Below are 12,149 nucleotides of genomic sequence, written 5' to 3' on the forward strand. Positions count from 1 at the left end.
ATATATATAGAAAATAAGTCTATACAAAATATTATGAGCTACAAACTGATACAAAAACAAAATACTAACGCCAAGCCAAGCCAAACAAACAACTGTGACAACAAACGCCGATCCTGTACAAGACAAATGTCACCAAAATTATTTGCTATTCATACAAATTGAGAAATGGCTGATCTGGCACATGCGCATAAAAATTTAGTTCATAGATAATCCGTTTGTGTCGGTTCTTGGGAGATATGTATTCTTTGACGTCGTAAACAAACGTAAACTAAAGCTAACCTAACCTCAAAAAAAAAATTATTTGTCAATGTCAAGCCCTTAGAACATAAAATACAAGCGGATACCTAGAAATCCTCAGTGGTCGTCCCGGCACAGGCGCGCGTGCGCGAAAACTTTTTGTTATAGCAGTGTTCGCGCTGTACAACTCGAGCGTATAGGGCTTTTCATCGATTGTCATTTGTTTCGAGCTTCTGTCAAATGTCGTATAATCCGTGTATAATATTAATATACACGGATTATACAACATTATGACAGAAGCTCGAAACAAATGACTGTGAATGAAAAGCCCTATTCAGAGCAGAGATATGTCAAGACGTGTCAAGACCGCGTCCCACCATGAAATAATTTGATCAAACTGGTTTAAGCAAACTGAAAGTGACAGTTAGTGACGTCACATCCTGAGTGTTCATTGTGGATAATAATGAAAAATTTTAATTTTAAATAAAGTACAAACAAGTTAGACAACTCAATACAAAAAATTTGATCAAACTAGACTCAAGGCCCCGTCTCACCATCAAATAATTGACAGTTATTTGATCAAACTTGACAGTTAGTGACACAAAGTGACAGTTAGTGACGTCACATCCTGAGTGTTCATTGTGGATAATAAGAAAAATTTTAATTTTAAATAAAGTACAAACAAGTTAGACAACCCAATACAAAAAATTTGATCAAACTAGACTGATAGTGAGAGCACAGATTATTAGAATTTCAAAAAAACTGCAATTGTGACGTCACTTTGACGTACTTCCTCAAGTACGTCAAGTTTGCTCAAACTGTTTGATCAAATTATTTGATGGTGAGACGCGGCCTTCATAGTGAGAGCACAGATTTTTAGAATTTCAAAAAAACTGCAATTGTGACGTCACTTTGACGTAATTCCTCAAGTACGTCAAGTTTGCTCAAACTGTTTGATCAAATTATTTGATGGTGAGACGCGGCCTTGAGTGTTCATTGTGGATAATAATGAAAAAAGTGACGTCACAATTGCAGTTTTTTTTGAAATTCTAAAAATCTGTGCTCTCACTATCAGTCTAGTTTGATCAAATTCTTTGTATTGAGTTGTCTAACTTGTTTGTACTTTATTTAAAATTAAAATTTTTCATTATTATCCACAATGAACACTCAAGGCCGCGTCTCACCATCAAATAATTTGATCAAACAGTTTGAGCAAACTTGACGTACTTGAAAGAAAGTACGTCAAAGTGACGTCACAATTGCAGTTTTTTTGAAATTCTAAAAATCTGTGCTCTCACTATCAGTCTAGTTTGATCAAATTTTTTGTATTGAGTTGTCTAACTTGTTTGTACTTTATTTAAAATTAAAATTTTTCATTATTATCCACAATGAACACTCAGGATGTGACGTCACTGTCACTTTCAGTTTGCTCAAACCAGTTTGATCAAATTATTTGATGGTGGGACGCGGTCTTCAGGATGTGACGTCACTAACTGTCACTTTCAGTTTGCTCAAACCAGTTTGATCAAATTATTTGATGGTGGGACGCGGCCTTCAAGCTGGCTTGGGATATGCTACTCAATGCATCGGGGTGTAACGTCGAGATCAAGTACGGTGGTCTAGCTATCTTTGTCTGTCGTGCGAGTGTGAGCGTATCTACCAAGAGGTTTGTTCCAACACGACCCAGAAACCGTCTATGAACGATCACCGTCCTGCGCAATACCATGGAACGTATTAATTCGTTCCCATGGAACGTTAATTATCTAGTAACGAAACGGTAATCTGACGGTTCTTGGTCGTGTTGGAACAAATCTTATAATAGAGACGGTAGTTTCAATTTTATCGTCAGCAAAGTAAATAATACACTATAGGCCCGGTACTATATGTCTCGATTAACAGCCCGTTAGTTAAAGGCCGCGTCCCACCATCAAATAATTTGATCAAACTGGTTTGAGCAAACTGAAAGTGACAGTTAGTGACGTCACATCCTGAGTGTTCATTGTGGAGAATAATGAAAAATTTAAATTTTAAATAAAGTACAAACAAGTTAGTCAACTCAATACAAAAAATTTGATCAAACTAGACTTAGGCCCGTATTCATAGTCTGTACTCATGTCTGAGTCGATGCTTAAGGTCGACCTTGAACAAATTCTTATACAAATTTGTATATAAATTTTTTCAAGGTCGACCTTAAGCATCGACTCAGACTTGAGTCTCGACTATGAATACGGGCCTTATAGTGAGAGCATAGATTTTTAGAATTTCAAAAAAACTGCAATTGTGACGTCACTTTGACGTACTTCCGGAGTTTGTTCAAACTGTTTGATCAAATTATTTGATGGTGAGACGCGGCCTTAACAGCCCGTTAGTTAACGGAGGTTTAATCGAGACCCCTTTAGGGTCTCTTGCGTTCTAATAAATGCAATTACAAGTATTATTATAATTATAAATAAGTATAATAATAATTATAATTGCATTTATTACAAAGCAAGAGACCCTAAAGAGGTCCCGATTAAACCTCCGTTAAAACGGGCTGTTAATCGAGACATAAAGTACCGGACCCTAGTCTGAATAATATTGGCTACAACTCTGGCAACCCATTAATTATAATAGATTAGTAAAATAGAAAAACAATTATTTCTTATTGTATGATTAATTATTTATATGGGAAATAAGCCACAATTAAAATGAAAAAAATAATTTTATTAACGTTTCGACGCCCAAATCGGGTGCCGTTGTCAAAATACAAAATATTACTAAAATAAACTAAAGTGTTGTTGCTAAGCAAAAAAATTCTTCTAATAATTTATTTAATCTCACTCATTTATATTGGCAATTCAGACATATATTATACATTTTAAAGTAGAAGACTTTAAAATGATATTGCCAATATTTATGAGTTGCGTTCCTGGGACGACTTACTGAAAGATAGTTCATTCGATTACATGAAATTAACCCCAACTCAAGAATATCCGTCATAAAAAATTATAGCATGTGATATGTCTTTAAAAAGACAACCAAATGCAACGACAGTAAAATTCTCGCGTTAGAGACTTCATAGTAAATCACAAGGGAAAACCAGGAAAAACCCTGTGATACTATCCCGACATCGTAAGTATTTGGTCTTACATTAATTTACTCTCAAAAAATAATACCAAATTCTGACTTGTAACATATGTTTAAATTATAAATAATATTAATAATACTAGATATATAAGTAATACTAAATATAAAATATGTACTAGCTCGATATTATTGACTTACTAATCTTGGTATTTTCTTTCTATTGACTTCCTCTTTCAGTATGGGTAACCACATCCTACTGCATTCTACCGAGGAATTTGCGACACAATTGGTTTCATTTAGCATAATTAGAGCCGCTTCTTTGATTTTTCTCTTTTTACTATCTGATTCTTTCAGGACTATACTTGAATCTCTCCACTGAACTCTATATTCATTATCCCATGCGTGTTGACATATTTGAGATCTCTCAAATTCTCTATTTTTAATATAAGATTGATGTTCACTTATTCTAACGTCTAATGGTCTTGATGTCTCACCTAAATAAAATTGTTCGCATTCACAAGGTATTTTATAAATGCAATTCTTTGTTCTTTCTTGATCATTGTTAGGTTTAGTTTTAGATAGAATAGATCTCAATGTGTTTGTTGTTTTGAATGTTGTTGAAATGTTGAATTTATTTCCTATTGTTTTAAGTTTCTCGGATAGTCCTTTTATATATGGTATTGATATTTTCCTCGTATTATTTCTGGTGAATGTTGTAGGATCCCGTTCTAAGTTGTTCTGTTCCATTCGATCCAATCTTGACAATTCCTTATTTATAAACGATAAAGGATAATCATTTTTTAATAAAACAGATGTTAACAATTGTTTTTCTGCTAAAAAGGAATTTTCGTTAGAACAAGTAATTTTGGCTCTATCATATAAGGATTTAATGATTCCCTTTTTAACGTTGATGTTGTGATTTGACTTGTAATTGAGATATCTGTTGGTGTGTGTTGGTTTTCTATACACTTGAGTCTCATATCCAATATCCTTCTTTGAGATCAAAACATCGAGGAAAGGTAGGCTGTTATTGTATTCCTTTTCCATTGTAAATTTTATTGTCTCTTCTTGATCGTTTATAATATTCAGGAACGTATCCAACAATTCTGATCTATGAGGCCATATTGAAAACACATCATCTACATATCTCCACCATACTGTGGGTTTTAAATTTTGTTTAGAAATAATATTAGTTTCGAAATCCTCCATAAATATATTAGCCAATAATGGAGATAAAGAAGAGCACATTGCTAGACCAAAATTTTGTTTATAGAATTCATTGTTTAGTTGAAAATAGGTATTAAGGCGCAGTCTCTCTTATGCGATTGTCGCATGCGTTTGACGCAAGCAGCAGTCGCAAGCAATTAACGCAGTGGTTGGGGTGGTCTCTCTTGTGCGTTTAGACGCATCCGACGCATCAGATATAGCAGCTGATGAAAAGCGGGAATTTTAAAAATAATATGTTATATTATCTAATAGCACCAATAACAGTAATATTGCTTCAGAGTAATTTATAATAATATTGATATTGCTTCATAGTAAGTTATAATAATATTGATATTTAGTAATTTATAATTATAGTAATACTTATTAATTAATAATAATAGGAATATTTAGTAATTTATAATAATGGTAATAACTTAGTAATTAATAATATTCATTAGTCATTTATAACAATATGTAGTAATATTTAGTAATTTATAATTAGTAGGTAGTAGTAATAGTAGTAAGTAGTAATTAATTTAGTGATAATAATAATATAATTGGTGCATCTACAGAGACAGGTTTATCTTCACATATTAAAAGAGCAAGAATTGGAGGAGAACATTTTAAAAATGATGCTCTCAGATGAAGGTAAACCAAAAAAGAGTAAAACTGATGAAATGTATGTGAATAGGGTTGAAGAAGGATACCAAACCAATTTAATAAGTAAATATATGGTTGATAATGAGACCAAGTTTCATAGTTTCTTTCGCGTGACGAAGAACCAGCTCCATTTCTTGTTATGTGCTATTAAGGAAGACATAACGAAATCTCCTACAAGAATGGTAAAGAGAATGATAACACTATATATAACACCAGAAGAAAAACTTGGTGTCACATTAAGGTTAGTACAAAATGTTTATTTCCTGTGCAATTATGAAAACAACAGAATTGCTTATTTATATCTGGAAATTACGTATTATTAAAATATTAATTAATAAAGCTTTTTAACCTCGAACCTCGTTATCATAATTTGATAAACAATAAACAACAAACTTTTAAATTCTATGTCAAATTTTTTGTTGTTTTATGAAATGGACGCATGCAGTCACTGCAAAGCACTGCTATCATTACCAGTCGATGCAGCAGGCGCATGCGATTCCTCGCGTCGGACGCACAAGGCAGACCGGCCGTATAAAGTTTACATTTGAGGAGTGCACAGAACATCGCTTGCGACTGCTGCTTGCGTCAAACGCATGCGACAATCGCATAAGAGAGACTGCGGCTTTATGGGTACATAATGTCAATAACTCCATTATAGCCCACATAACAATTTCATGTTCTTAGTAGATTCATAGAACATACTTTTCAGAAAAAGTATATACTTAGAATATGCGTAATTACCATTGCGAATGTGCAGAGCATATACTGAGTATATACTACATTACAGTACTTAAACGTTCTATGTATATACTTAGAATGTACTACCGCACTTCTTTTCAGTATATACCAAGAACATACTTTTTAGAAGATTCTAAGGAGGTGCTATAAACCTTCTATTTATATACTTAGAATGTACTATCGCACATATTTTAGTATATGGGAAGAATATTCCAAGGAAGTGCTATATACCTTCTAGTTATATACTTAGAATGTACTATCGCACATATTTTTAGTATATGGGAAGAATATTCCAAGGAAGTGCTATATACCTTCTATGTATATACTTAGAATGTACTATCGCACATATTTTTAGTATATGGGAAGAATATTCCAAGGATGTGCTGTATTTCTCAGAAGTATGTTTTCAACATCACCCAATCTCATCCTATAGGTTCTACCAAAGAATACTAACACACCCACAGGGTGTGTTAGTATTCTTTGGTTCTACTAATATATTATATTTACATATTCTAATATTGCATATGAGAATGTAGTTATTACATTCTACAATATTACGTAAAAAGTAAGTATAAAATATATAAACTTTAGTTAGTTATATAGGTACCTATGTATAATAAATATTATATGGGTAAGTAGCCTATTTAGTTATGTGCACATCAAAATAAAAATGCTGCTTATATAATTATATAATAGCCAAATATATTATAATATGTATGTAAATTACTAAAATTTATAGGTAAGGTATCTATATACATTATACATACTTTTACTTACTAGGTATTTAGGAAATATTGAAGTACCAATATAAATTTATTATTTTCAAACTGCTTTTTATGTTCTTAAAAATGTTTTAGTCCTTGTAGCTAGAAATATAGTGACCGACAAGATCTATGAGAAATTTTAAAAACCAACCTGCTGATAATCCGCTATTGATACCTATTGTAACACTAACCCCCAGAGAGACATTACAGAGTTGTACTAACCTGTATCCAACATTTAAATAAAATTACCGAAGAAGTGTTGAATTTTAAATTATTAGACGTTATTAGTTGGTTTAAGTGCTTTTACAAATTGATCTTAACAATGGTTTTTATCAGTAAACAATCTCGCAATATAGTATTAAAAAATACTTGCGTTCATCCTTTTTTTTAATTTAGGACTGGCAAAATAATAGCTATTTGTATAACAAGGAAGCAAAGTGCTATTTTTCCTCCCGAGAATTAAGTTTACTTCATTCAAGAATCATTCAAGGGAGGAAAAGTACGACTATGCTCCCTACAATCAGGTCAGGAAATGAATACTTTCGGTAGAGGTATGTAGGTGGAAAAATATTTTTCAGTTACGAAAATAAGTAGACATTTTGTTTTGTGGGTTCGTCAATGAACACTATTTATCGATATACATAAAAAGAAGTAAAACTTATTCCAAATCCATTAAAAAATATTTTTGTAAAATGTTATACAACATGTCTTTGTTTGTAACATTTAAAAATAATTAAGAGAAATTCCTGCGGTTGACCTGAATACAAATTTATAAACAATTTTATATTTCCGGTAATTGCTAAGTACTTAATAAGTACATTTTCGTAGAATCATTAAATGGGGCGGGATCATTGTCACAATATTTAAATAACGCAATTAGTCATTCTTAAGCAGTATATTTTGTGGTTCTTTCAGCCAGAGTTTGTTGAAAAAAAGCGCGTTGTGATATAAAATTTAGTATTTATCAAAGAACAATAAATGTGGCGGCCATGGGAAAGTGATACGCATTTACCTGACGAATTTGAACCTACGGATAATTTAGAAGATAAAGATGGAAGTGCGGGGTCAAGTACTCACCAAAGGAAGAATTTGTGTGTAACTGAGCAAAATATGGTGTTAGATGTATTTGACGGACTTTCTAAAAAAATGACCAAATATGAAGCTGTTAAGCAAACGGCGATATTAACAAAAATTTCTTGTGTAACAGTGTACCGTTTAATAAAGACTGGTTCGAAATATAGAAAAACAAGAAAGGATTTGGGAAGCTCTTAAAAAATTCAACCTTACCTCTTGGAACCTATTAGTGAGACAATATATAATATGTATGCAGCTAAAATTATGCCTAACCTAAACAATATCATGGCAAAATTAAAAGAAAAACATATGGTTCATGATTGTTCCACAAAGACTCTGGGACGACTTTTGACCAAAAATGGTTTTAAATATAAAACTGTCAATAAGAGACAAACCATAATGGAAAGTAGCCGCCTAATAAAATGGAGGAATGAATATATCGAAAAAATTTTACAATACCGCAGTGAGTGTCGAGAAATTTATTATCTGGACGAGACTTGGTTTGATTCTCACGAAACGATAGATAAAGCCTGGGCAAACGGTTTAAGCAAATGCCAAATAGATGTACCTCATTCTAAAGGCAAGCGAATTTGCATATTACATTGCGGAGGACAACATGGATGGGTGAACGATGCGTTATTGTTGAGTTCCAAAAGTATTAAAGACAGTTCTCTAGACTACCACCAAGGCATCGAAGGGACGCTTTTTGAATCGTGATTTGAGAATACATTACTCCCAAATTTAAAAGCAAATAGCGTGATTGTTATGGACAATGCATCATATCACTCCAGATGCATTAAAAAAATTCCAACCAAACAGAGTAGAAAGGATGAAATTCAAGAATTTTTAATAGCCGAAGACCTATATTTTGAGGATCATTACACCAAAGATCAACTAATTCACGTTCTTCATACAAAAGTCGTAACTAAAGAACATATTGTAGATAAATTAGCCACTAACAATGGACATATGGTTTTAAGATTACCTCCATATTACTGTGTGTTGAATCCCATAGAATTGCTATGGGCTCAGTTAATAAACCATATCCGGAGGAACAACACATCTCCAAAAGATGCCCAAAGTGTTGTCGAACTAATAAAAACGGAGTTCAAAAATATCAGTGCTCAAAACTATCAAAATGCTATAAAACATGTAAAGAAGATTGAAAAGGATTACATGAAAAATGTCCCAGCCTTGAAGAAAATTATTATTAATTTGGATGAGAGTGATGAAGAGAACGATAATGACGATGAGTTGGAATAACCTTTAAATCCTATTGGAAGATCCCAAGTGAATGTGAATTTTTGAAGTGGCTAGTATATCATTTAATTTATGATAGTAAAAAGACCAATTGGTAACTTTTTGTGGCATCGCATGTGACATGTAAGTAAATAAAAACTATTTTTTTCATACCTGTCAGTCTAATTTTAACCTGTTTTACTTTAACTTATGATGGTGTCATGTCCCCCAAAAGCTTTTTCCATGTAACAACGACGACTTTCGTTGCACAGCTTTTTACTTTTTTACAAAATATATACCTCTTACAAAAAATTTTGTACTTTTATTGTGAACAAATTTAACTTCTTTTATATAGTGAGGTCCTAAAATAACGGATAAATTCATTTTCTACGTAAATTATAAGGGCATACGAAAAATCCTCAAATATACACAAAAATACACTTTCTCAATAAAATCATTTAACTACCTCCTTAACCGCCCAAGGGGTAATAGCTACCCATCTAAAAAGTTTAAATAAAGGCGTGTGATACGGAGTTTAAGAGGGTTTTCAATTCTCTATTCAGAAATGTAATATTTTTGATTTTTGGACTTGATACTTAAGAAAGAAGTTATTTTATTTCTTACATAAAAAAGTCCTCGATTCAAATAGTTGTCATGATTGACTAGTATATTTGTTATCTGGTTGACAAAAAAGTAACATCGAATCTTTTTAAACATTTAGGTAAATGTCTCAAAAAGTAGCTATTATCCTTATGGGGTTAAAGGGGTAGTTGAACGATTTTATTGAGAACGTATATTTTTGTGTGTAAAAATTGACCTGGTTCAGGAGTTTTCATCTACTTTATAATTAAGTACGTAAAAATTATATTTATCCGTTACTTTAGGACCTGACTGTATAATATATTAATATTAAGTGTTCATTGACGAACTTGTTAAGAACCGAAGCACGGCTAATAAAAAAACTTGTAAATCCACCAAAGCAACATTTTTATTTTCGTAACTGAAAACATATTTTATTTTGCCAATCTTAATTTTGGAAAAAGGGTGAAGGTACATTTTTCTAAATACTAGATATATATAATACGAGGTAGTTTACTTGAAAAATAATCAGTATATCGATCAATTGGTAAAAACATTTAAGTACACAAATTAATAATTTGAAATTCAACACTTTCTCCGATAATTTTATTTGAATGTTGGATACAACTCTGTAAATGTCTCGCTGGGGGTCTGTGTTACAATAGGTATCAATAGATACCTATTACCGGATTACCAGTAAGTCGTTTATTAAAATTTCTCATAGATCTTGTCCCTCACAATACTTGGTCCGACCTAACAGCGTAGACATAAATGCATAACTGTACTGGAAACTATTTTCATATTTTGCTCTTTTGTTACCTACCCCCTTCCCTTGTGCAGGTATAAAATGCAATGCAAGGGTCAGAATGACAATGAATGGCCGTTTCCGGATTCCCGAAAATTATTTTACTTATGGTATAAACTCAAATCAAAATGGTATATTCATTCCAACTGAAAACGAAACGAGAATTTCTCATTTTTCTTCACAATAGAATTAAGTTTTAAACTTTTTACCATACAATTAAAACGGTTTAAAAAAAATGAATTAGATAGTTCAGTAGTACCTACTAAAATGTCTAAAATACATAAATTTTATTAATTATTCTTAACGCGAAGTTGATAATCTATAGGCTCACATTATTCTTCTTCCTATAGGTACGTACGTACATACAGTATATTATTTTTTAGATATTTTAAATATACAAGTAGGTATGTGTTAAGTATATACTTTTGCATATACTTACGCATATACTAAGAATATTCGATTAAGGTATATTCTAAGAATAATAAACTTTTACGAACATTCCGAGATACTACGTACCCGAATGTGCTCAGTATATTCGGTGCAAGAATATTCTTCGAAGCACATGCAAAGAACATGAAATTTAGAATGTTTTTTATGGTACATGCTATGCTTGTACTACGCATATACTAAAAAGGATATACTTCGACGAATGTTGGTGAATATATGCTTAGAACATGATGCGAACATCATTGTTATGTGGGAGCTGATACATTTAGTCTTGTCCTAGTTGCCAATGTATTATCATTCTCTAATTTCGTTTTGATTATGTTTAAAGTTTTATCTAATGGTACATTTGTAAATAAACTGTTTATGTCAAAACTTACTAAAATATTATTTGGATTAAATTCAATAGTTGATAATTTGTTTAAAAAATGTTTTGTATTTTTTATAAAAGTGTCATCATTATTAGCAAATGGTTTTAGAATGTTTAATAAGAATTTTGATAGTTCACTACAAGGAGAATTGATGGTACTACAAATGGGTCTAATGGTATGTTCGCTTTATGAATTTTCGGCACTCCATAAAAATGTGGTGTCTTACTGTAGTGAGGTGTCATTAATTTTCTTTGATAGTATGTTAGATCATTTTTAAATTTGAATAAAGTTCTATATATTTTGTTTTCCAGTGTCTTCGTTGGATCCTTCGTTAATTTGCTATAAGGTCCATTTGTAATTAGATCTGTAATTTTGTCCTCATATTGTATTTTATTCATTATTACAGTTGCATTGCCTTTATCCGCTGGTAGGATTGTTATGGAGTCATCATTTCTTAAAGTTTTTAAAGCTTTCATTTCCTCTTTGCTGATGTTCTGTTCAATTTGATTAGACTTTTCCAATTCAAGTTTACATAGTACCCTATTGGGACCGTGCAAGTTCGGCAAAGCGACCCCTATTTCTACGCTCTGTACTATTATTCGCACTTTTAATTATATTGGCCAATTATATTAGTCCTGGTTACTGGATAATTGTCAAGGCCATAGTCCAAAAAAATAATAAGAAGAAAAAATAAGATTCAGGTTATGTTATGAAAACATCAACAATTGTATGTAGTAAATAAAATTAGTTATTAAAATGCAGTACTGCAAGCAAAATACAATTAATTAAATTTACCTTTATATAATAATTGCATATCATATCAATATTGTGGAGCAATATATAATTTTTCTGCTTCATTGACAGAAGGTATGAAATATACGTCAATTTGACAATTTCAATTGACAATATGAATTATTTAAGATAGTTGCAATATTTCTCCGCGACTCGCGCACGGTCGTTTCTCGT

At 31.8% G+C, this 12,149-nt stretch overlaps 1 protein-coding gene across 1 annotated transcript; it reads left to right on the forward strand.

Annotated features, from left to right (window-relative positions):
* The first annotated feature begins 8,510 nt into the window (after positions 1–8,510).
* LOC126891543 (uncharacterized) lies at positions 8,511–9,008 on the forward strand. The gene has a single exon (XM_050660718.1). The coding sequence runs from the start codon at positions 8,511–8,513 to the stop codon at positions 9,006–9,008; it is 498 nt and encodes a 165-aa protein (XP_050516675.1).
* The last annotated feature ends 3,141 nt before the right edge of the window (positions 9,009–12,149 follow it).

Source organism: Diabrotica virgifera, chromosome 9, assembly GCF_917563875.1.
Source record: "Diabrotica virgifera virgifera chromosome 9, PGI_DIABVI_V3a".
NCBI lineage: Eukaryota > Metazoa > Arthropoda > Insecta > Coleoptera > Chrysomelidae > Diabrotica > Diabrotica virgifera.

Bases quoted from the DNA above. Each gene is read 5' to 3' on its own strand.
- LOC126891543 (XM_050660718.1), top strand. From the start codon at position 8,511: ATGGACAATGCATCATATCACTCCAGATGCATTAAAAAAATTCCAACC.